The sequence below is a fragment of the Pleurodeles waltl genome, chromosome 4_1 (assembly GCF_031143425.1).
Source record: "Pleurodeles waltl isolate 20211129_DDA chromosome 4_1, aPleWal1.hap1.20221129, whole genome shotgun sequence".
Lineage (NCBI taxonomy): Eukaryota > Metazoa > Chordata > Amphibia > Caudata > Salamandridae > Pleurodeles > Pleurodeles waltl.
This window is the reverse complement of record NC_090442.1, coordinates 283,329,869-283,357,105: the sequence shown is the minus strand read 5'-3', so window position 1 is coordinate 283,357,105 and position 27,237 is coordinate 283,329,869. Positions and strand designations below refer to the sequence as shown.

The 27,237-nt window shown below is 44.1% G+C and overlaps 1 protein-coding gene across 1 annotated transcript in view; it reads left to right on the top strand.

Moving 5' to 3' along the window:
* PTPRR (protein tyrosine phosphatase receptor type R) overlaps positions 1-27,237 on the top strand; it is a 697,768-nt gene that overhangs the window by 77,639 nt on the left and 592,892 nt on the right. The window contains exon 2 of the mRNA XM_069228339.1: positions 1,381-1,685. Within this exon, the coding sequence (XP_069084440.1) occupies positions 1,381-1,685 (305 nt within the window). The remainder of the gene's footprint in view (positions 1-1,380; positions 1,686-27,237) is intronic.

The window sequence follows — 27,237 nt, the reverse complement described above, 5'->3', positions numbered from 1 at the left end:
CTCGTACTGAGGGCCACTGTTTTTAGCATGATGCTTCTATTGGCCAGTGCCTGACATCCTCCCCTTCATCCTTGAGACCAATTCAGGCCTCCTCAGGGGACCCGCCCTCCAGTTTTAAGAACCCATTCTTAGTGTAGTACAGACTCAAAAGGGAGTATCCATAGAATCATCTGACGTGCTTGAACTTAGTGCACATACATATGAAATAAATGTAACACATGGAACCTGTATTTAGAAATATTAAATCTATATTTCTCTCCCCAAAATAACACTGAAGTTAGCAGGTTATACACATATATTTATGTGTATATAGCATGCGTTGCCCTCACACCCATGTGACAAGAGTAGGGATGGCCAATTTTCGGAGACTGAGGCGGTTCCAAGTGCATGGCCATCACATTTTCTCATCAAAGCATGCCCACACCCAGGGCTGTCCTTTCCTTATCCCTATCCCTCCTCTTACTGGCTGAAGTGTACGCACGGGGAAGGTACAAGTTGTAAAGAAGTCGATTCCGACCGCTACCAGCTCGGTAGAGTCCTGCATAATTACCCCTATGGACAAATTGGGAGTAACTCAGTGCTTAATTTGTGCTTGTTGTTTCCGGTGCTGAGCACCGGTACTTATTTTTGAGGGCCGGGGCTTATTCTTCTGCCTCAAGCATTTACTGCGAGCAAAGACACATATGGGAAAGACGGAGGAAGGGAAAAACGAAAAAGCGTCACAAAGGTAGAATGGAGAAAGCTGCCAGAGTGAGCTGAAGGGGCAGAGAGTGGCTGTAAATGGATTAAAGTGGCCCGAGATGGCTTCAGCCCCTGCCTCAGTATTTCGTGCTCGCACATTTAATTGCAAAACAGCCGCGGATTTAAGAGGAGAGCTTGGGGCACCGGCACGTTTTTAGTTACAAATTGAGCACTGGAGTAACTACACAATTTTGAATTTACACACATTCCTTGTGGTATGCAAAGAAAAGACAAGAAAACAAACGTTTTGGAAAGGGTTTAAAGGCATGTCGTCTATAATGAACTCCCATCACCTATAAAATTGGAGAGTGAGGGGACTACTTGTGTCAGCAGCCCCCATGTCTCTCTGCTCTTCGGGGTGATAGGGACTTATGCCTAGAAGTGCAATTGCCTAATTCCCTATTTCTAAATTGAGAATGACATTAGTTTCAAAATGACTGGCAAAAAACCTTACGATGTGGGCAAAACCTATACCCCCAGTGGTAACATCAATGCTTCTATCTATATTTTCTTAAATGTCAATGTTACCATAGATATAGATATCACAAGCTCACACGAGTAAGCGTTACATTATGCAGCCTCCTTGAACTGTTTTTTTTTCTAATCCTTGACGTATGTTCATTTTATTTTCTTCAACAGTTTGCTTTTCGGGGGACAGTGACCACTTCTTGGCAGTTCACCAGAGAAAGAGTGGAAGACCATTATTCATCTATCATCCTGTGCAGAACATTGAGAAAAGTTTGGAATCTAGGCACGTGGCGATGAGCTATCAAAATTCACACCCCCGCTTTCATTCTGAAATGAAGAGGCTGTTCCCAGGAGTTATTGCTAAATCAACGTTCCCACGATCTGCATATGACCCACCGCTCGACCTTTTAGCTGTAAATGATGAAGACTCCGTAATTGAAGAGCTTCCTGTCCCCGATGCCAGTGTGATTCTTGTGGTAAGAGCAGTTTAGTCACCTTGGCTGGTATGTCAGCTCGACTCATCATACATTAGTGTACTTTAACTCGAGATGTGATTATACGGTGTTTGGTATTATTAGTCTAAAACACCATGTTTCAGTTTGGGTTCTGAAAACACAGCAACTTTAAATCATTCATTGAAAATTCGGTAAAGTATGTCACATTTACAAAAGTATCCTTGAAGGCTTAAAGAAAAAAGCATGGGCGCTAGTTACAGCGGTGAATGTGGTTTTAAATGTGAGTTTATGAACACATTTGCCTTATTTATCCTGCTAGGAATTCACCGAGGAATTCCTGGCAGACGTAAATGTTTTATAAGTGTGAATTTCTCCACCCTAAGTAGGAAAAACCCCACGAGTGTAACTCCCTCTCAACGGGTCGATATGGATGTCCCAAGGAGTAGTTTGCCTCGGGGTTTGTCACCCCTGCAAATATATGGACATTATTAAACTCTTCTCCAGCCTCTGCCCACCCTGTACACGGCCTGGGCTTTACTCTTGCCAGGGGCTGGAGTAACTCCTGTTCCTGGGTTGAAGGAGCACTGTTCTCCCCAGATTTGCTGTTGGTCTAGTGGAACAAGCACAGGTCATTGGCACAGGGGCCTACGTTTCGTCCTGTGCATAGTTCTCCACTGTGGAGGACCGCCTGGACACCTGAGCTTGGTGCAGCTTTCCTAGAGGACTTCTGCAACTATTTGTGAATATAAACCTTAATTTGCGAATAGAAAAACAGAAAAGTATGTTTAGACCGAGGTATAAATCTTTGCTTCCACCTGTTTTTCTTTCATGAAGTTGGCTCTGGGTCTTAAAGTTTCCAGGTTCTACTATCTCTCCACTACTTACACTGCAGTTACTAGTTAGTTTTTGCTGTTTATGACAATTACTTGTGCAAAATTATTAGAAGGTTCATATTTCCATTCATTTTTTTTTAATTATTAATAAAAAATGATGCTGGTGGTTTTGTTTTCATTAGCATACCATATTTAGAGACCTATATAAGAGGACAAATTATGAAAATGGGTCCCCATCCTGCAAGGGGCCACCAAATTAACCTAAAGTATGTGACATAAGCGATGGCCGGTGGCTGTCATCACATTCTGCCGTGGTGGGGGCAGCATCTTTTCGCTTAGGCTTAACTTTTAACTTGCTAAATGCTTTTATCGGACATATCTTTTTGAATTATCACCAAATTACCAAAATTCAGTAATTATGTGCATTATTTAGAGCAGAGCAGGGCATCTTAATGATTAATGCACCTTAAATGTGGTAGACAGGGTATTTGCCACTTTTTACTGGAAATCCCACTCATGTGCAGCTCTAAATAATGCTGTAAGTCAGTATTCTTGGTTCTAGAAGAGTATTTGCCAATCCAAATTTAGTACTGCTGCAAACACTGAGAAATTAGGCTCTCTGGTATAGTTCAACAAATGTGTAGCCATATTGATGGACAGAAGAATGTGTAGATACCTTTGTAAGTGCAGAAAACGTTGGATGACAACACAGCATCAGATGTAAGGTGTATTAAGACCAGATACAATCTTTAACTGGCACTTCTTTCTAACAATTCCATATTCCAGTATGTTCAGTTCTCTCATTCCAGTGACTAAAGACAGATGTCATCACGTTCCAGCCAAACCACCATGCAATTAGTTGAAGTGAGAGCCAGATCTCCAGATACCTTCCCGTGAATAAAAGCAAAAGATGAACATGATATTTATATTTCCACCCTTATTAGATGGCCTTGTGTCAATGGTGTCATCATCTTTTTTATTTCTGTCAGCTATTATTGATTACATTAGTACAGGAAGCAGCCTAAACAACGACGGCAGAACGAGGTGTGTTGTGCACGAAAGCGGAACAACGCTTTCCTGAACAATTACCCTGTTTTTCTCTGCCTTAACCATGCATGTCCGGAGCAACGAACATGCTTGGTTAAGGCAGAGGAAAACAGACTCCGGATCGGAGAGGACGTGGTCAGGTAAGTGGGACTGGGTAGGGTAGTTTTAGGGGCGGGGTGGGGGTAGTTTTAGTTTTTAAGGGTGGGGGTCAGGGTAGTTTTCGTTTTTTAGGGGCTGAGGTGGAGGTCGGGGTAATTTTAGGTTTTAATGGCGGGGTGAGGGTTGGGGTAGTTTTAGGGGAGGGGTGGGGGTTGGGGTAATTTTGGTTTTATGGGGCAGGGCGGGGGGGCTTTAGTTTTAGGGGCCAGGTGGGGGATCGGGGGTAGTTTTAGGGGCAGGGGTGTGGGGTTGGGGTAGTTTTAAGTTTTGGAGAGGGGGTGGGTGGTCGATGTAGTTTTAGGGCCAGGGTGGGTAGTTGGGGTAGTTTTAAGTTTTAGGGGTGGGGGTCACGGTAGTTTTAGGGGTGGGGTTGAGGGGGTGGGGTAGTTTTAGGTTTTAGGGGCTGGGTGGGCGGTCGGGGTAGTTTTAGGGTTTAGGGGCGGGGTAGGGGTTAGGGTAGTTTTAGGTTTTAGGGGTGGAGTGGGGGGTCAGGGTAGTTTTAGTGGTGGGGTGGGGGAATGGGGTAGTTTTAGGGGCGGGGTGGGGGGTCAGGGTAATTTGAGTTTTATGGGGTTTAGGGGAGGAGGTGTGGGGTCAGGGTAGTTTTTGGCGGTGGGGGTGTGGGGTCATGGTAGTTTAGGTTTTAGGGGTGGGGGTCGTGGTAGTTTTAGGGGTGGGAGGTCAGGGTAGTTTTAGTCTTTAGGGGTGGGGTGGGGGTTGGGGTACTTTTAGGTTTTAGGGGTGGGGTGGGGGGTCGTGGTAGTTTTAGGGGCAGGGGTTTGGGGTTGGGGTAGTTCAGGTTTTAGGGGCAGGTGTGGGGGGTCACAGTAGTTTTAGGAGCGGAGGTCGGGTTAGTTTTAGGGGCGGGGTGGGGGGTCAGGGTAGTTTTAGGGGTGGGGGGGTGGGTTGGGGTAGTTTAGGTTTTAGGGGCAGGGGTGAGGGGTCGGGTAGTTTTAGGGGCGGGGTGGGTGTCAGGTGGGGTCGCATGCTGGAACCATGCATGCCGTTCCATGCATGCCTTTACTAGGCGAAAAATCATTGTTAAGGCATTCGTGGTAAAGGCATTAGTGGTAACTACGCGGTTGTTGTTTCGACCGCGATGTTCAGGCATGCGTGGTTCCAGCATGCGTTGTTCCGACATATATTCCATTAGTACATATGAATCCCTTTCAACTTTCCAGATCTTTGGTTATAGCATAATCTTTGGTAATAGCATGTTGAAAATTATCAACCACATCCGATGCCAAGTTTGGCATACAGGTAGACTCAAGCCATAATCCTCTGTTAACACCTAAATCCTTTATGAATTGTTGCTTATCACATTCCACATCTAGTCCTTGGTTTTCATATTGCAGCTCATGCATTATATGCAATTCATTAATCTATAATGGCGACCAATCTATGTGCCTACCCTTCTTAGGTCTGTTACCTTTTTGATTATAAAATGTATTTAACAACTTTCTGCAAAATTTGAATGTATCAATTGTTGTTTCAATATAAACAATTCACTCCTGGGTCAATATGAAAGTCCTAGTCCAAGCAGCTCTTCTTCTTAAGGGGTGAACCTATACGAAGCCTTTACACGTTTTCATCCACATCAGTGTTGTTTCTTTATTTTGTGCCTCAACTCAAACTCTTCCTCTGCCTTTCCTTTCTATACCCTGATTTCCCCTTAGCAAGCAATACTTATCTAAGAAAAGTAGTACCACCCTTGTTGGTGCTACCATATTCTGAGACCTCACTCCAATCCACCTAGCCCACATCTGAAGTGCGCTTACTCTTTCCTGACAAGCTGGTTGATTCATTGTCTAGATTTGGTTGGGAATAGTCCATTGAGTTTTCTTTCCTCAAGGTATCAAATCCCTTGACAAAAGTAAACATTCCCCCCTGCTGGTAATCCTGCTTATCCCAGACAAAGCTCATTTTTTTTTTCTCATTGATCTCCTTCTTATATTTCTGCAACGTGATCTGCAGTTGCTCCCTAAAATGCTTAGTAAGCATATGTGAGAAAGTGGCTTATTAGCGGGGGTCAATTAGGATCCTTCACAGGTAATAAAGTCACTAAGTTGTTAGATCCAGTTAAAGGTTTCAGTAATTTAAATATGAGCTCAACCCTGGCTAGCTATGGCACTGAGCAAACAGGTTTAACTTAACAAAATGTCTATAACATTTAAACAGTTAAAAAGTAAACAAAAAACACAACACACTAAAATTCCACTTCAATTTATAAAATGAGACAAACGTTTATTAAGCAAAATGACACCAAAAAGACACAAATCCAACAATGAGAACCAGAGATATTCATGTTTAAAGATTGAAATGAAAATAGCACCAGAAAGCACAAAGCACCAATTGTAGTCAATGCTCACAGAAGACTAAGGCCCTCATTATGAACACGGCGGTGTTAACCGCCGTGTTCAGGCCGGCGGTCATTTCATTGACCGCCAGCCCCCCTGAGACCTCGCCAGCCGCATAATGGACATTTTGCTGGGCTGGCGGGCGGAAACATTGTTTCCGTCCTCTGGCCCAGCAGAATGCCTGGCCGGGACATTGACGGCGGCTCCACATGGAGCCGCCGTCAATGCCTCTGTGCGGCGGGTGCAGCTGCACCCGTCGCACAGATCACTGCCAGTAAATCAGGCAGTGACCTGCGCGACGGGCCACTGCACAGGGGCCCCTGCACTGCCCATGCTAATTGCATGGGCAGTGTTAGGGTCCCCCAGGGTGGCCCTGGAGTTCCCCTTCTGCCAGTCTTTTATCTGGCAGGGGAACCCGCCAGGGAAAGGCTGGGGGCAGTAGGTGTCATTATCCGAAGGGCAGCAGCGCTGCCCTGTCGGATAATGATTCCTTCCACCGTCAGGCTGCCTGTCGGAGGCAGCCTTCCATGTGTCCATTACAAGGCAGTTCAGCCCGCCATGCCGGTGGCGGGCCTTTCACCCGCCGCTAGTATGGCGGGATGAACCGTTGGGGCTCATAATGACCCCCTAAGAGTTAGACAGAATTTGAGGCTGACTGTGATGGAGCTCAGTCACATACACCAAGTAGATTAGCCCGACTAGTGAAGTAGGGAAATTTGAAAACAAGTTTCTAAGTCCCAGTCTGAAAAGGAACTTTGTTGTTCTTCTGAGGAAATACTCATCTCTAAGAGGGATAAACCTGAAATTCAGTCCGATGCCATGAAACCTCCGGTCAGACATTTTTTGTGGTTGGTCTGGTAGAAGTTTTGGAACAAATATTTGAAAAATATTCCAAACTTCATTTGGCATCCAAACAACAACAGGATTACACTTCAAATGCCCCCAGAATCACAGGAGTAACACTCAGAGATGTTCAGGAGGTCAGACAGAGGGAAACAGCAATATTCAGTCCAGGTCCATTTGCCACTGGTCAGCAGGGATACTTCACAGTCCTCGACAACTTTGCCATGTTCCTACAGCCACCTAAGGGATCATCCTTATGGTACTTGGAGCTCTTTCTGTCCTTGGATTTCATATGGAAAGGGCGTCTCACATCCTTAGGCCCTTCTCACATGTCACAGATGACGAGTGCATCTGATTCAGTAAACCTGGTTTCCTTTTGCAAGTGTAGCAGTGTTCTGAGGAAGGCTGGGTGAGGGCTCAGCTTTGTAGATTCACCAGTCGGTGGGCAGGGGACACCCCAAGACACTTCTAGTTCCTCTCTGACCAATACAGTAAGGTACAACATCATACCTGTCAGCCTGAGTGGCTTCACTCATTATCAAAAATAATTTTCATCCCATCCCATTTTAAATGTAGAATTAAAGAAAAAGGTGCAATGATGCCGAATTAGATCACATTTCTATATGTGGATCATGTGACTAGAGTGTGAACGGGACAGGTGTACTCAAAAGAATGAGAGGTGGGAATGGAAACCAGGCCGGGGTGCCCATTTCATCTATCATGTTCGCCTTGGCTATTGAACTGCTGGTGGAACACTTTAGATGATGTGGAGCATCAAATAGTCTGGACATATCCGAAACTCAGCACAGACTCTCCCTTTATGTCGATTATATTCTTTTGCACCTCAAACTCCCCAAAACACAGCTACAGAAGATAAGAGAACTGCTAGAATTCTGTGGTATATTAGTGGGAATCAGAGCAAACTGGGGAACATCATGCCCATTCCCACCTAAAAGGACAACTCCAATCAGCAGCAGTAGATTGACCTGTCTCCCTTATTGCCTGCACCTAATCAAGCAATCAATCAATTAATTATATATTTTTAGAGCGCACTACTAAATTAGGGAAAACAGGAAGGAGTGACCACTCCAGTCAGGACCACCCCTAAGGTGTTCAGAGCTGAGGTGACCCCCCCACCCTGCAGAATCCTCCATCTTGGTTTGGAGGACAGGGACCAATAGGATTAGGTTTGTGCCCCCCTCCCCAAAGGGAGTGGGCACAAGGAGGTTGTAGCCACCCTCAGGGACAGTAGCCATTGACAACTGCTCTCTTACCCCTAAAACTCCGCTAAATGTACAATTTAAGGGCCTCCCTGAACCCAGCTCATCAGATTCCTGGCAACCTGACAAGAAGAAGAAGGACTGCTTAGCTGAAAACCCCAGCAGAGGAGAAGGAAGACGACAACAGCTTTGGCCCCCAGCCCTACTGGCCTGTCTCCTGCTTCAAAGAACCTGCAAAAGAACAGTGACGCATCCAGTGGGACCAGTGACCTCTGCCCAACTCTAGAGGACTGCCCTGCACTCAGAAGGATCTCCAGAGACAGCAGCCCTGTCCAAGAAAAACCAACACCCAAGGACTCCCACCTCACTCCGGATGCGTGAGTCCTGAGCCCTGTGCACCCAACGCCGATGGCCCATGTCCAGGTGGTCCACTCAGCTAGAAAGGGTCCCCAGGCAATTGCTAGCAAGTGCCCACCCTGGGTTGAACTCTTCACCCCTCCATGATGATGCCTGCAGAGGAAATCCCGAGGACCCCCTTGACTGTGAAGCTCCGGACGAAGATATGTGACGCCTAAAGGCACACTGCACCCGCAGCCCCCAGGCCTTGGAGAAACTGACACTCAGTTCAGCCATGTTCATCAGGCGGCCCTCCTCCCTGTCCAACTGGAAGTGTGCCCGAGACATCCACCTGGACCTCGCCTGCAGCCTCTGAGTGACCCCTGGGGTCCCCTCTTAGACCAGCATTGGAAGCCTGACGTCCTGTTTGCACCCTGCACCCGGCCACCCTTGTGCTACTGAGGGTGTGTGTTTGGTGCCTACTTGTGGCCCATGCAGTTCTCCTTCAATCCTCCCTAGTCAGCCCTCTGAGCTGCGGGTACTTCCCTGCAGGCAGGCCTGATTCCGAGTACCCCCTGTCTCCATAGGAGCCCACGTTAAAATTGCTCATCTTTGACCTCTGCACCTGGCTGGCCCCGTGTTGCTGGTGGTGGGTGTTTGGGGTTATCTTGAACCCCAACCGGTGGACTTCCTAAAACCCGGAGACTGAAACTGTAAGTGTTGTACTTATCTGTAAACCGATCTAACTTTTCTTCCCCCTAGGAACTGTTTCTGAAAATTGCAGTGTGTCCATTTTTAAAACTGATTATTGCCAATATTTCAAGAACTGTATTACTTATCCATTCCAAACAAAGTACTGTGGATACATGTGTGGAATACAAATCTTTTGAGGTACTTACCTGCAACTTGAATCTTGTGTTTCTAAAAATAAATTAAGAAAATATATTTTTGCCAGACAAAAACCATTGGTCTGGAGTTAAGTAATTGACTGTGTAGTTTTTCTATTATCTGTGTGTGTACAACAAATGCTTTGCACTAACCTCTGATAAGCCTAACTGCTCGACCACACTACCACAAAAGAGAGCATTAGTATTCTCTACTTTAGCCTCTGTTAATCCTCTGGGGTCCCCCTGGACTCTGTGCACACTATAGCCCTCATTTCAACATTGGCGGCCAACAGGCCGCCCATGCGGCCTGAAACGGGCTGGATGCAATTCGACATCTGTTTCCGCCCGCCGGCCCAGCGGGGAGCAGGGCCGTAACATTGCAGCCGTCTCCTAATGGAGCCGGCAGCAATGTGGTGGTGCGATGGGCGCAGAAGCACCCTTCGTGCAATCCACTGCCCGTAATTTGGGCAGTGGATTGCGCGATGGGGCTCTGCTTGGGGGCCACTGCACTTCCCATGCCAAGTGCATGGGCAGTGCAGGGGCCCCCTGAGTCCCCTTACCACCAGCCTTTCCATGGCGGTGTTTACTGCCATGGACAGGCTCGCGGTAAGGGGAGTCGAAATCCCCAGGGCAGCTCTGCTTGCAGCACCGCCCTGGCGGATTACGACCGCCGGGACCACCATGACACTATACCGCCAGTCCCGGCGGTATGACCGTGGCGGAAGCGCCACGGTCATGATATGGCTGGCAGTACCGCCAGCCTGTTGGCGGTACTACCGCTACAATATCCCTGGTGGTCACCGACCGCCAGGGTTAAAATGAGGCCCTATATCTCATTTTGATATGGTATATACAGAGCCAGCTTCCTACAAACCCTTAATGAAAAGGTGGTGAAAAGTAACATGGATGACTTTTTTAGTTTGTATAGAACCGGCGGTCCCCCCACATTGTGGTAGCCTTTAGTAAGATCACATCAGCAATTGCAGATAACTTGAAAATAACTAATAAGGGGTTAAAGAAAAAGAATCTGGGCTGGTTCTACCATCAGTGCACACAATTAAAAAAGGCCCTACAGCGAATACCGAGGTATAATGAGGAGGTTAAACAACTCAGATTCACCTACAAGCAGGCAATAAGCCAGAGAAGAAGAGAACTGCAGGAACAGGCATAGATCAGCTTAGAACAGGCTGCAGCAACTAAAGGTAGTGTATTATTCTGGAAAGTAATCAGAACCCCGTTTTTAAAGATAGCTCAAACCTAGGATTTGAGGCTTTAGTCTCCCCATTTGACTGGATAAGCCATTTTGAAAGTATGTTTAATCCCCAGATTGAACAATCTGTCACCGCTGAAGGTGCCAGTTCTGCAGCAATGCTACTCCCCCTACAGGCAGTCAATATAGAAGAAGTGGAGACTGCTATTGTAAAGGCATCTGCTAAGAAAGCCCCTGGTCCCGGCTGGGTACCAGTGGATGCTTTTAAATCTTGCTTAGCACTGTGGGTACCAATTTTGTTGCAGGATTTTAATGTAGCAGCTTGAGGGTTTATTCAGTCTGCCTGTACTGACTCCATAATAGTTTGTATTTTTAGAAAGGGGGACAGGGGGATGACAAGTGTTACCACCCAATATTGCTTATGGATTCATCCATGAAAATAGTGGGGAGAATCATTCTGGAGAGATTAGATACCTGGGTAGCCGAACACCTTGTGTTAACAGAGTCCCAATATGGCTTTAGGAAAGACATTGGTACACTAGAGCAAAGTACCAACCTCCATTCCCTAATTTCAAAATACACGATAGCTAAACAGGGACAAATCCATCTTTGCTTGGCTGATTTAAGCAGTGCATTTGATTTGGTTCATTATGCCAAATTGTGGAGGACCTTGATCGAAATGGTCGCCCGAGAAGATATTGTATCATACCTGTCTCAGATGTATGCCTCACTGACCACCCGAGTGAGATACGGGTTAGAGGGAGAATGTACTTCAAGCTTCAGATTTACCAGAGGCATAAGACAGGGTTCTGTCTTAGCGCCCCTCCCTTTTTCTCCTCTGTATACAATGTGTTGACAGGAAGTTGCAGGAAATAGCTGCTGATGCGCCCAGAGTAGGTCCCCATCCCACCCCTGTGCTCCTTTATGCTGATGACGCGGTTTTGATATCCAGAACCGAAAATGGTCTGCAACAGTTAATTGACAGCTGTGTTACATTTATGGAGCAGAAAGATTTCAAAGTAAAACTGGCAAACACTTTTATAATGGTGTGTGAAAGGGGGAATGTGAAAAAGAAAGTCCACTATGTGAGGCGTCATGAACTGGAAAAAGTTCCTAATGTTTCCTACTTAGGTGTACTCTTTTAAAAAACGGGATGCTGAGGAACCTGCATAGATTTGGCAAAGCTCAATTTTAAAGGGACGATAGAGGCTGTGTTTAGATTTGCCACTAAAATTGGAAATAAACTAATACATGAGATGCTGCAGTTGTATAGGAGCAAATGTATACCTACGGCCATATGTGGGGCACGTCTTCGGGGTATGGCAGGGCACTTAACCTTGCAAAAAGAGGAACATTCATTTTTGTGTAGACCCCTTGGAGTTCGTTGCTCAGTACCAGCGTACATCACACATAGAGAAGTGGACACAACAGTCCTAGATGGTATTGTAGATCAGTGTGCCATAATAGGGTGGAGTAAAGCTGGAACAAAATATACTAGGGATATAATTAATAATGTCCTCGTCCGTTGTTATTACGATAAGATATCCTGGTTGGCACATGTGAGCAAGCTATTTAAGGAGAGTTATACACATGTTTTTATTGAAAGCCTGCTAGTGTCTTGCATTATAGTAAAAATAACTTAAACTGATCTTTGTCATCAAACGAGATGTGAGAGTAAATAAAGAGATGGAAAAAACATTTGTGTCTAGATATTTTTAAGGGCCTATCATCAAGGTTTGCAAGGGTACCCAGTAAAGGTAACTGATTTACAGAAGAGATTCTATTTTACTAGATTACGGGTGGATATCTTGCATCACCTTGTCGCAATTCCGAAAAGAGACGCGTGGACTAAAAATCTACCAAAGTGCCTGTGTGATAAGAAAGCTACACAATGCACAATTCATTTAATAGTTTTCGTACGTTTTATGGTGATATCAGAAAGAGCTTTTTCCATCCCCTGTTTTTTACCAAAGGGATTTTTATTATATCAGGAAGCGTTTAACTGTCTATGTAGGTTTAATGCAGACACTATTTGCTATGCCATTTCTGCTTTTATTACATGTGTTATTATTAAAAGGAAGTCATTGGTTATGTTTGATTGCCTGGTCCATGAAAGAGACTAAGGGGGTTATTACAACTTTGGAGGAGGTGTTAATCCGTCCCAAAAGTGACGGTAAAGTGACGGATATACCACCAGCCGTATTACGAGTTCCATAGGATATAATGGACTCGTAATACGTCTGGTGGTATATCCGCCACTTTACCGTCACTTTTGGGACGGATTAACACCTCCTCCAAAGTTGTAATAACCCCCTAAGAATGTATTAACAGATTCTGTTGTTTTCTTTAATTATTCCTATGCGAATTTTGCACTAGGGTTAGTACTGATGTAGAGATTGCGTTTTGCACATTACTTATTTAATTGTATCTTAAGATATCTTTTTTTGTATGACTTATCTTTTAAAGTTAATATTGTGATCCTATATATTGAGATGTTCTTAGAGCGTTATGGTGTATGTGTGTGTTATTGTAGCGATTACCATTCTGCTCATTTATGTTTTCTCTCCACTCTCTATTTATGAACTTCGATGTATGATATACTTTTATTTCTTACAGGGTGGAAAACCATTTACATTTATGATTAAATGAGTCAAATACCATATTCGAAGCAGTATAAATTGTTTTTTTTAATGGATTTAAGTAATGCAAATAAAGATTTATTTGATGTTGATTGGCTGTTCTTGGGGTATTTTAGCCAAGGTCATGTTTTCACATTAGCAGATCCTCCTACTTCATTCTCATTGGTGTGGAGAAATAAATATTCTCTTATGATGAATTCTTTGACCAGTGAATGATGGAGAAAAAAGTAAAGGCTTAATTTTCTATGTCCTTGTTTTTTGGTATAGGCACAGCTGAACTAAGTACCCTTTGCATGCAACTCAGTAGCTTCGTCATTTTCAGGGCCTATACCCAGAGAATGTGGTAGAGGATGTGGAAAATTAAAAGTTTAAAACAAAAAGAAAGTAAAGTAATGTCCACTAAAGTCCATATAGTACAACATAAGAATATATTGTCCACACAAGGCAATTCCAGATGTTTAAAAATGTTTTAATGAAAAATTCTTAAATATAAACGATAGGCAAATATATCCCAGCTAGGAACCAAAATACAGTGAACGTACAGTAGAAATTTAGTGGTTAACATGTAAGCACATATGTGGTTTTACATGAGACTAGGTCAGTGCAAAAACCCAGGGTGCACCACCCAGTGTTCCCACGAGGCATATCGTCCAGAGTTCCCATGAGATGCATCCCCTAGTGCTTCCCTGAAGTTCCTTACTAGCGTTCCAATGGTGCAGATAAACTCGTCCCACCCTTTATTGTCATGCCCCTCCCTGCACTAGTATTACTAAATGGTTACATTTTATGTGTTTGTGCCACAGTGCACTTTTGAACAGATGCGGCGGGCACAAACAGGGAAAGTGCAACCTATTATGCAGAATGCCCTGCCCACAGCGCAGCCGGTAACTCACACTGCCGTGGAGGCAGCATAATCAAGTAAAATTTGGAGCAGCTGTTTAAAAGCTGCTCTGTGCTTCTCTGTGCTGGTGGCAATCCGGCTGCATTTCAAGAGAGATTAGCGATCCCCTTGCAGGCGGGTGCATTGAGTGAAGTCATAGGACCCCCTTTTGCTCCTTGAGAGGCATTCAGGGGTGCACTGACAGTTTGCCACCTATTTGGGTTATGTTTGCCTCTGCACCAACATCAGTAATACAGCATAGGCAGACACAGTGTGATTCCTTCATTCACATGGGGCCACACCTCGATGTGAATGAGGTAATGACCTCTGAGGATTGAGCTGGCACTACATATGTACCAGCGCTATCAGTATTGCAGAAGGGGCCACACAACTCTACTAACAGAAATTGTAGTTCTACTTCTATTCATGTTGCAGAAATAGGAAGATGGCTGGCATCATAGATTCAAATATAATTTGTTCCATTGTGAAGCTGGAGGGGAAGATTCTTACACATACTTCTCTGTTGTGTCTTTGTTTATACTGTTCCTAAGAAACAGGATGAACAGCATTTTTGAGTTTTTGGGATCTGTCTACCTAAGCCATCATGGTTTGCAGTATTGATGCAATGTAAATGTGTTTGTTTTTAAATAGTGCGATGATTTTGTGTCATATATGCTATTTTAAGTACAATCTGCAAATGTATCTGATGATGAAATATAAATTAATGTTGAACTAGTGGAGCCAAGCATGGAAACATTAGCTACTAAAAGATCCTACGGTGTTTCTACAACCTCTTATAATTTCAACTGCTGCACTAGATAGAATCAAATAACACTCATTTAAACGTCACCGCAGGGAATATAGCATGGCTTTCCGCATCTGTGCTATGTTGATTAATGGTCGTATCACGTACACTGAATACCAAATCGATGTCCATTAATTTTACGCAATCCGGAGAATGGCAACACCGCTAACTTTGCTTCAGTAATCCAGCTAAAAACATTTATCAGCAATCAGATATTGAGTCTGGATATTGATGACATCAACAGATTGTGAGTATGAATGATGACGGGTCCTTGTATACATGTGCTAACAAATGCATTCGTTTAATTGCATTTTTCTTTAAGAAAAACTGTGTTAAAGGTGAGTATCCATGTTGTCCTTCTCTGTTCATATCTGGCAAAGAGGGCAGCTGCAGCAGCCGACCTGCTGGGTCCCGGCCTCTGCGCTCACTCCTACAGGCACCGGGGAGCGCCACTGGCAGCCTTAATGCTTCCTGTAACTCAGTTACCAGTCGGCAGCAGATAATAATGTAAGAACAACGATTTAAAGTGTGGTTTATCGCTGCAGTTTATCAGTGATGTTACTGCTTCCTGGAAAGAGTGAAGTCAGGCAATCAATCTTATTGCATTTTATCCTGATGCTTTCCCTCTGCAGCAATGACAGAGAAAAGGAGATTTGAGACGGATAACTGGTTGGCTGCATTTACAAAAGAAAATAAACAAGGTGCCTTAAAAAGTCTTCAAGTGAAACACCTCTTAACAAATACTGGAGAAGTCAGTAGACATATTAAATTTGTTTTAAAAAATAGGTTTGGTGGGTTTGAGAATGTAAAGCTAAAATCAATGAGTACAGAATAGGAGTCTAAATGTAATATCATAATCCATAAAATACTCCTAACTCGATCAGAATGACTGCCTCAGTCCTTTGTGACCAATCTATTGAGATCCATTGTACTATGTGCTTTTGAGGATAATACTTGCTTCTTTTAGAGTGAAGTCAAAACTTGTTCAAATCACAACATAGAAGTAACGTCAGGCCCTATTTAGAGTTTGTTAGATTCACTACTCCATCACAAATGTGGAGATCTGCCTTATCACAAGTGCATTATAGCCTATAGCACTTGTAATGTGGCGGACTGGATAGCTATCATGTTTAGATGGAGCATCCCATCTACCAAACTATAAATAAGGCCCTTTATGTATTGATGGTATTGGATCATTCCTATACTGCTTATTGGCCTGAGAGGATCGAGAGGCTACCAGATTTACATTTGGACCCTGGGGACACTTTTCCAAGTGCAGAAAACAAACAGGGTTATGGTTGGAGAATGCCTTACATGAGAGGTGTTGGGTGAGGTTTGGAGATGTGTTCAAAACATGGTACATCATTGTCTCTGCCCTTAAGCCTGAAGTGTTGATGATATTTACCCATTTATGAAGTAATCATATCACAGTAATTATAAATGCAGGAAGAGTGAGATTTTTAGTGCTCTCCTGATTTAAGGTAGGTGCCAATTACTCCCAGTAATATAATAGAGAGTTTCATTTCTTTGCTGCTTAAATACAGAAGGTGTATTCCCCAGAAGAAGATCTGTTGAAAGATGGTATAAGGAAGAGTGGAGCTATCTTAGATCGAAGTGACCTGGTTTGATGGTGGACGTTAACGTTTTGTTGAAGGTACAGGACCTTGAGTTGGGGATAGATGAATGAACAATACATATTGCTTTTAATTTTATATCTCTGTCACAAACAAGAAGATTAGGAATTGAAGAGGAAGAGAAATGCATGAAGTGATGACAAGGCTGTGAACTTGTCTCTTTCATTCCGGACTCTGTAATTCTTTAGTAAAGTGGTAGGTTCTCTGAAGTACAGTCTGTTGGCGTTGTCCAGTGGCGGAGTGTACTTGACAAATTATGGCTTGTAGCTTTTGGTGGAATTCCAAGTAAGGTAAGAGTTGTCATAGACATTTCATTGTGAAAAAGTTTCGCTCACTTGCGGAAACAGGCTGAGTTTTTAGTCTTGCTTCATACTTAAATTCCTTATTTAAAGGGATCAGCAAGAGAGTTGTTTTGGCCAACTGGCAGATGGGTGGCAGTGTCTCTGTTTTTGATATGTTTAATTTGAATTGACATGTTGTTTCACTGATCTATGTCTAGGAGACACTGGCCGACTTACAACAGTGTAAGGCAGATTGACTTTGAAGTTTTAAAATAATTTTTGTGTCATCCACATAGATGATATTGAGATTTTGTTGGTGATATCATGTTTTATATCTACAGAAATAAAAGCTTGTCTAACCAAAGGAAACCAGGAACAGATTGTCTACAGATAGGGGTTTCCACAATAAGTGATTGTGTGTGTCATAATTTGGCTTTATTGATGGATCCAAAGATGGATGGATGTTGCAATTTTGAGCAGGGATGTTGCTATTTGGTAGGGGTGGAACCAAAATTGTATGGAAACTTCATTGTATATAACAAGTCCTTTCTCTATTGGAGCAAATAATATCAGTGAGTATTATGCAGGCCTATTCCATGCATGTCCTTACCCCATGTACATTACGACACTTTGACTTTTACAATGCATTGTGATACCATGCAGGGCTTGGCTACGCAATTACTGTGGTATTGCCTTGAAATTACATTATAATTAAACTTTGTAATACCATAAAAACTGTTCTTTTGAAGCAAAAAAAAACTGAAATTCACCAGTGGTAGTTTACTGAGCTAACCTTAACTTGCGCCCAGCCATGCACTACTTATGACCGCACATATTACTTCGCTTATGGCATGTTAAATGTAATCATTGATGACATCACTGATGACATCTATTTTGGTTTTGTTACATACATTTACACATTATTACCATACCTAACTATAACACCACTTTAACCTTTGTTTTTTAGTGAATTTCTAGGTTTATTTAACACAAATCATTTTAACCATTGTCTTTTCAGTAAATTTCTGTTTTTTATTTAATCATATTCACCCAACTCCCTCACTGATGATAACATTTGACCCTGTGCATTAGAAATTGCGACACAGGGCCTGGCCTTTGTCCAGGCCCTGCACCCAACTCCCTGCAAGAGGACAACCCTCCACTGTGCATGTCCTTTGGCCATACACTTTGTGGTGTTGGCCACAGGGCCTGAACCCAACCCCCTGCGGGCACCCAAGCTCCTGCTGTGCTCCTCCAAAGGCCAAAGTCCATGTGTGGCTGTAGGACTATGTCCAATCCACTATGAGAACCCAACATCCTGCTGTCCATGGCCTTCGTCCATACGTGGGGTTAGTAATAGAGCCTAACCTATGGCCAGGCCTTGCACCAAGTCTCCCATGATCACCTAGCCCTCACAGTGCATGGCCTTTGGCCAGGCTCTGTTCTCAACTTCTCACAGGTGCACAACCCCCTGCAGGTGGCCAACACCCCATTGTTGGTCAAGCACCACATGATTGCTCAACCCTCCATGGACTCCTACCTCTCATTTCTTTTTTCTTTTTTTTCACAGTACCTTGGTACTTGAGCTATGTGTGACTTGAGATTGGCTATGTCCCAGTGTCCTGTAATGGCGCACTCAAACTTTCTGTTGTTGTAGTGGCCAGCCAATCAGACTCTGCAGGAGAAGTTGGGCCCGCTGTACCGAAGCATTCAACTGGAAAACAAACCCTCACGACCAATCACATTGTTTTTTTTGTGGTACCTCAGGAGTATTGCAGTGTTCCGACAAGACAAATGGTCCACATAGCACTATTGTTTGAACTTTAATTTCTCAAAGACGGCTCAACAGATTTACACAAAATCATTAAAGCATGAAAGATTAGTCAAATGGCACCAAAGTTATATACAAAACAAAAAATGTTCTTCCCATGGAATCTGAGACCACCACTGTGTAGCCTTTTATTTATTTAGCAGGTTTGCTTGTAGCAATTTGCCACTTTGTAACACTAGAAGGAAGAACAATTAATTTGATACCTCAGTGCTTTCGATTTGACAACACAATTGCACTATATATTTTTAATTTGTTTTAGAATATTGGCTAAGCTCCTCTCGTCTGTCTCAAAGGCACCAGTTTTCTTACCAATAATTTTATTGCAAATGCTGCAGTGATAATATCAAAGATGCCATACAAAATCTCATCATTGATATAATATGTGGAGTAATTAGTTGTGCATGGATAAGGCGCGAGTTAGAGTTACCTTAGGGCACAAGTTATAGTTACTTAAAGGAGCTCTAACTATAACTGCTGAATTTCTATGGTTTTGTACGAGTAAATTCAGAACCTAACTATAACGTCCGTGTAACGTTCATTTTTTTTCAGTGAATTTAATTTTTTTTTAAAGTTAAGGAATTTTAATCACCATACGTTATTCCAACCCCAGGCACACACCGACAATGGTGGTTGGTCGCAAGGCCTTGCAGCCAAGGCCTTATAACCACCTAACTCCATGCCTCACATGTCCTTTGACTGTGGGCAGTGCAGGTTGGCCACAGGGCTTGTCTCTGTCAATGGATCTGTGAGTGGGTGCGTGAGTGTTTGAGTCTGTCTGAAAGTAGGTGTATGAGTCTGAGTGGGTGTGATTGGGTGTATGAGTGTCTGAGTGGGTGTGTGAGTGGAAGCATGAGTTTCTGAGAGCATATATGAGTGAATGAATTAGTGTATAAATGAATATGTGATTTTTCTTTCAAATGTTTCCATATTTGCAAATAATTTGCGAAAGTTGTTGAATTTTCTCAAGTATCGTGCATGAAGATGCAAAAAAGTTTTAAACCCATAATGTGCACCTAAAACACAACTATATCACACCTATGGTCAGGGTAGCTTCACCCTGAACCTTTATGGCACTTTCAATTTGGATTTTCACCCCCTGGGGACCATGTCTCATGAAATAAAATGGCGGTCACAACTTTGCAGTCAGGTTTCAATCAGCCAATTGCAACGCTTCTTTTCACTTGCATATTCATGAAAAATTCACAAATTACATGAATTATTCACAAAATATTCATGGCCAGAGATATACAAATTTATTTTAACTTTAATATCTCAAACAATACTGAATAGATTCACACGAAATAAGTGAAAGCATAATTTGTGTACCAACAGCTAGCTTTCAGCTACATTTGGTGAAATTCCATCCAGTGGTTCGGCCTGTAGTTCTGTCTAAAGAATTCTATTGGAATTGACAAAGAAATGCAGTGTTTTTTTAGCCCCCTTTTTCTTGGCTTTTGCGTGACAGACCACTCCGAAACTTTCCATGCGCAACAAGAATCCCTGCAACACTTTTTTTGATACATTTCGTGAAGATTCATCAAACGGTGCCAAAGATATAGGCAAGTCAAAAAAAGCTTTTTCTATGGAAACATGGTCCTAACTATAACTACCTAGTGGCAACCACCACTAGGTAATATACATGCATATATATATATATATATATATATATATATATATATCTCTTCCAAAAGAATGAGATTTTACTCATAATACGGCTGCACCATAATATGATTTTGCAGCTGCCACCACGTAAAGAAGACAATCTTTCCATTCACTGATTGTTAGAAATGGGGTCTTTGGTTGACAGTTAGGTTACCCCCTGTTCAAGCAAGGACCTTCACTCTAGTCAGGGTAAAAGAGAATCACCCTCAGCTAACCCCTGCTTACCCCCTTGGTAGCTTGGCAGAGCAGTAGGCTTAACCTCAGAGTGCTAGGTGTAAAGTACCAGCACACACAGTAACTTAATGAAAACACTACAAAATGACACAACACCGGTTTAGAAAAATAGGAAATATTTATCTAAACAAAACAAGACCAAAACGACAAAAATCCAACATACACAAGACAAGTTATGAATTTTTTGAGATTAAACTCAAAAATAGCACTTAGAAACAAAAATGCTTCGATGAGATGTTAACACGGCGTCGTGACGGAGTCGTTCCCAACAAGCCGACACCAGCGGCGCCGGACACAGAGTCGTGTAGACCCCCAAGTACAGTACCTTTGGTGAAGAGTGAAAACGAGCCGATGCGCGAAGTCGGGAAACGTAGCTTCTGTGCGAAACGTTGAATCCGTGTACTTCGAGCGGCGTCGGTCACGACGTGGTGCGGCGACTTCCATGGAGTCGCGGACTTCAGTGGGGCTGCAGCGGCGTCGGGCCTGCGAAGAGCGTCGCGTTCCAGCGAAGGTCACGGCGTCAGGTGCAGGCGGCGTCACCGGATTCAGCAGCGGCGTCGGTCCGGAGTCGTCCGAAGTCGATTTCCTTGGATTTTCACCAGCTTTCCTTTCAAGGGCCCAGGGACTGGATAGGGCACCACTTGTCAGAGCAGGAGTCTCTCCAGAGACTCCAGGTGCTGGCAGAGAGAAGTCTTTGCTGTCCCTGAGACTTCAAACAACAGGAGGCAAGCTCTAAATCAAGCCCTTGGAGATTTCTTCACAAGATGGAAGGCACACAAAGTCCAGTCTTTGCCCTCTTACTCTGGCAGAAGCAGCACTGCAGGAAAGCTCCACAAAGCACAGTCACAGGCAGGGCAGCACTTCTTCCTCAGCTATCAGCTCTTCTCCAGGCAGAGGTTCCTCTTGGTTCCAGAAGTGTTTCTAAAGTCTGTAGATTTGGGTGCCCTTGTTATACCCATTTTAGTCTTTGAAGTCACCTTTCTTCAAAGGGGACTCACACCTACTTGTGAAATCCTGCCTTGCCCAGGCAAGGCCTCAGACACACACCAGGGGGTTGGAGTCTGCATTGTCAGAGGCAGGCACAGTCCTTTCAGATGAAAGTGACCACTCCACCCCTCCCTCCTAGCAGAGATGGCTAATCAGGAAATGCAGGTTACATCCCAGCTCCCTTTGTGTCACTGTCTAGTGTGAGGTGAAAAACAACCCAACTGTCAAACTGACTCAGACAGGGAATCCACAAACAAGGCAGAGTCACAGAATGGTTTAAGCAAGAAAATGCTCACTTTCTAAAAGTGGCATTTTCAAACGCACAATCTTAAAATCAACTTTACTAGAAGATGTATTTTTAAATTGTGAGTTCAGAGACCCCAAACTCCACATGTCCATCTACTCTCTAGGGGAATCTACACTTTAATCATATTTAAAGGTAGCCCCCATATTATCCTATGAGAGAGACAGGCCTTGCAACAGTGAAAAAATGAAGTTGGCCGTATTTCACTGTCAGGACATATAAACCACATTACTATATGTCCTACCTTATCCATACACTGCACCCTGCCCTTGGGGCTACCTAGGGCCTACCTTAGGGGTGCCTTACATGTAAGAAAAGGGAAGGTTTAGGCCTGGCAAGTGGGTACACTTGCCAAGTCGAATTTACAGTGTAAAAATACACACACAGACACTGCAGTGACAGGTCTGAGACATGATCACAGGGTTACTTGTGTGGGTGGCACAACCAGTGCTGCAGGCCCACTAGTAACATTTGGTTTACAGGCCCTGGGAACCTCTAGTGCACTTTACTAGGGACTTAACAGTAAAACAAATATGCCAATCATGGAAAACCAATTACATACACATTTTAAACAGGAGCACTTGCACTTTAGCACTGGTTAGCAGTGGTAAAGTGCCCAGAGTAACAAAAACAGTAAAATCAGAGTCCAGCACACATCAACAACCTGGGGAACAGAGGCAAAAAGTTAAGGGAGACCACGCCAAGGATGAAAAGTCTAACACTGATGTTCATCTATTTTAATCCAAATAAAGTGCAAATACAGTGCTACTCCTAAACAAAACTGGAATGTCAATGCGTTTCGGCTAACGCCTTCTACTAGACATATATGTGTATCTATGTATGTGCATATATATATATATATATATATGTATATATATATATATATATATATATATTCACACCCAGAGAGACAGGCTGGCCAACCCTCATAACCAACCAACCCCGCGCCACACATAGTCTGTGGTTGGCTGCAGGGCCAGTCTCTCTGGGTGTGAGAGTGGGTGTGACAAGGTGTCTCTGGGAGTGAGAGGGTGTGACAGTGTTTCCGTGGGTGGGTCTGTGAGTGTTTCTGGGTGCCTGTGAGTGGGTGTGTGACAGTCCGAGTGGGTCTATGAGTGGGTGCTTGAGTCTCTGAGGTGGGTCTGTAAGTGAGTGCATGAGTCACGGAGTGGGTCTGTGAGGTGTCCATGAATGTCTGAATGGGTCTGTAAGTGTGTGCCAAAAGTCTGAGTAGGTCTATGAGTGTGTGTGTAAGTGTTTGACTGGAACTCTGAGTGGGTGCGTCAGTGTCTGAATAGGTTTGTGGTTGAGTGCATGAGTGTTCAAGTGGCTCTGAGTGGGAGCATGCATGTCTGAGTGGGTCTGTGACTAAATGTGTGACTGTCTACATAAGTATGTCAAAATGTGCATGAGTGTCTCAGTGGGTATGTGGGTGGGTGTGTGAGTCTCTGAGGGTGTGTGTGACTGGGTGAATGACTGTCTGAGTGGGTCTGTGAGTGGGTGTGTGAGTGTCCAAGTGCATCTGTGAGTGGGTGCAGGACTGTCTGAGTTTGGTTAGTGAGTGGGTGTGTGGATGTCTGCGTTGGTGCATAACTGTCTGAGTGGATCTGTGAGTGAGCATGTGAGTGTCTGAATGGGTTAGTTAGTTTGCCAATATCTTTTTTGTTCTTTTTATCAATATTCTCAAATTTGTCATGCCACAGCACAGGGTAGTCGCCCTGGGTGTTGCGACAGATTCGCGAATTCTGTGAGTGGTATGAAAAAACTTTTTTTCAATATTTCTTCCCATACTGTGGTGACCAATGAACACTATACACAACCATGGGATCTGGTGTCATCGACCGTGGCCTCTTTTCCTTTTACACATTTCTTTTCATGCCCTGGGAACCATCCCTGTAAAATAAAATGGTGGCCGTAACTTTTGGCTCAGGTTGCGGCCAGCCAATCAGTGCCCTTCTTTGACGCAAGTATTCATGAGTACACCATGACTATATTCGCAAAGTGTTTGAGCCTCTTTCTGGACCAAAAGCTATCTTTCAGCTAAATTTGGTATACTTCCGTCTAGCAATTCAGGTTCTAGTCTGGTTCAAAACCGCAATGGGGATTACAATGGGAAATGCACTTTTTACACCCCTTTCGCTCTTCCCCCGCTTGGTGGATCTCCCTGGAACTTCCCATGTACAACAAGATTCTCAGGAATACTTTTTTCCCGTGCTGTTACCCATCCCTGAACCCAAAAAACTCCTTGGTAATCTGTACCCTTACTCACTTCTATTCCCTACAAATCCCTGTAAAACCCTAACTATCCATATTTTTACCCATCATGGAACCCTACAAATCTCTTACTACCCTATAACCTTACCCATCACTGAACTCTAAAAAACACAAAATCGTTAATACACTGTATCACTATCCCAGAAGCCTACAAATCCCTTTATCCTGTGCTCTTACTCATCCCTGAACCCTAAACACCCAATTAAAACCCTTCCTACCCATTGTGCTTACCTATCTCTGAACCCTAAGAACCACTTCAGAACTTTCACCACTCTGAATCCTTACCCATTCCATACACCTTAAATCCCCTTTTTTAAAGTGACATAATAGTTCTAATATTAGAAATACCTGTGGAGCAAACCACCAAAAAAAAGCCTGTGTGGTACTTACGTCTGTGGTAAAGGCATGCAAGGTAAATCCCATGTAGTAAAAACCACATGGTAAATACGTTATATTGTAGGAGTGGGCAAAGGCTTACATTCATTAGGTGGTATTTGCAGAGTTTTGCCCACTCCATGTTCCGCTTGGAATGTGGAGTTCTGACAAAACTCCGCCAACTGCTGTGTGGTGGCTCGGCGACACTGAGTTGGCTAGGACGAGTGAGACTTTTCGTCCCCAACAGGATTTTCAGGCACTGGAATGCCTCCCGGTAAGACTTCTGAAAGCAGACAGTTTGCGACCATTCAGGTTGAGAAAGCTTCCGCTCAAGTAAAAAATGTACTCAAGTAGCAGAAAGGAGCAGTGTCCTACGGTACGAAACATGGTGGCATTTGCACTGATTTTATAGTGCAGAAGAGTCTCCTGGCACTAAAATCAGCAGAAGCAGCTTGAAATGTTAAATTCCACCCACCCTCTGAAGTCCACAGAATTTTGCAGAGGGCCTGATTATGTGTTCAGCGGTCTGACTGTCCAATCTCCAATACAGTGCTAGGGAGGCAGCTGTCAAGCCTGCGACCTCCCGCCATCATATGCTGACTGGTGGAAACCGTGTAGTGGCATTGGCCTCAGCTCCCTCAGAGAGCCGAGACCAATGCCATCTGCCATCGCACACAGCACCCTCAGAATCTGCACTGTCTGCCATGGCAGACAGTGTGCATTCTGCGGGTTATGACAGGGCACCCCATGCACAGGCCCCCCCCCCCCTTTAGCTCTAACTCTGCCTTTCTGACAGCCTTTTCAAGGCGGGGACCCCGCCACGAAAAGGCTGGCGGAAAGGAAAGCCGTGATCAGCACAGCTGTGCCAAACACAGCACCACCGTGGCTGATGGCTGATGACATCTTTCACTGTCGCCAACCCGTTGGGATCCCTGATCCTGGCTATTGTGGCGGTCTCTTGGTTGTCGCACTATCAGGATTGACCCAAGTTTATTGTAGCAGAACCTTAGCTTCCAGAAGCATTTTTAGTGCAGAGAGAGGAGTAGAACTTTCTACCTTATATAAGTGTCAGTGTGGGAGTAAATTTTCCCTGTTTTGAAATATGGTTTGCAGGACAACTCTTTTTTTTAATTTTATTTTTTAAAACAGCAGCATTAGTGTCATTGTATTTGTTTTGGAAAATTCTTGCTTCCTCTTCCATGTGAGATGTGGTTTTGGCAGCCATTTTGGGACTCGGCTTCAGTCAAGTCTGAAGAAAACAAATGTACAAAAAAAGAAAAGGGTACAGTTACACTAACCGCTTAGCTTCACCAGGGCAAAAAAAAATATATATACATATATAGTTTAATTCACTGCCATATTTGCAAATATTCGCTAATATTGGCAAGAATAAAAAAAAAAACAAGTGTGGGCACTGAAGTGGGGGAAAAGCACACTAAAATAATAATGCAGATTTTTCAACTTAAATTCATTGAAGGTCATTCAGTTGGAGCTAAAAACATTAAAGGAGTCATTACGACCTCGGCGGTCTTTTTCGCAAGACCGCCGAGGTACCGCCGTGCTGAAGACCGCCAGTGGTGGCGGTCTTTCGTGCCGCGTATTATGACCACTGGCAGCCCGCCGTCCTTTTTCGTACGGAAAGCCACCAGCAGCCATACTGGCGGACGGCGGGAAAGTGGAGGTTGCTCAACCTCCACCGCCACGTCAAAAGAACACCGCCCACTGAATCATGTCCCATGATTCGGTGTTCTGGTGACAGTGTTCTGGTGGCGGAGCTGCCCCCATGGATCCCGTCCCTTCCCGGAGGATCAACGGACAAGGCAAGTTGATTGTCCATTAGGGAAGGGGGTGGGGGTGCTGTGTGTTGTGTGTGTGCATGGGGGTGTGCGTGTGAGAGTGTAGAGGGGTGAGTGAGTGAGTGTATGCGTGTGGGGGTGTTGTGTGTATGGGAAATGTGTGTGGGTCGGACGGTGTGCATGTCTGTTTGTATGTGTGCGGGTATGTGTTGGGGTGTATGTGTGCGTGTAGGTGTGTATATGTGCATGTTGGGGGTGTGTGTGTGTAGGGGTGTGTATATGTGCATGTTCGGGGTCAGGTGGGGTCCTTTTTTTTTTCCGCCGGCCTGTTTGCGGTCTTACCGCCGCTTTACCACCGACTGCCAGTGTTGTAATGAGGGCCCAAATGAATGATTAATATATTAGATAGTATATTGCCCACCCTTTCACCTGGGGAAGAGCAGAGAAGTCGAGATGTGGATGATTCTATGACCGTTTGATGTTTATATCAGGGCAGTTGGCATGTGCTGCAATAAAGCAGGTAAATCAGTCCTAGTGTCTTTCGCATCCACCACCCTCACTAGGAAGAAGTACAACTACTGTGGGACTCAGTAGGCATTGAACTTGTATCCAATGTTGTTGTTTTTTTGTTTTTTTTGAGGGGGCAGATAAATGTCTACAAATAATTGAATATTCCTGCTTACTGCTTATAGCACCCATCTTGTACATTGGTGATATTCAATGATATTGTATTCCTCCTTTTCAAGGAGGAAATTATGGGGGGGAAGGTGCGCCAAAAGATATTGTTGCACAAGGTGCCCCCAGCGCTAAAGTAGGCCATGCTTCCACCAAAGTGCTTGTGGAAAGTCCTTGGTACAATGTAGGATAAGCCACTGGTGTAATGTAAAATGATGGGGCGGGGGCAGCCTGCACAATGTGAAGAGGGGCCTTTCGTCTCATGGATATTAATTGGCCTTGTCTGAATAGTGGCCCCCTGAAT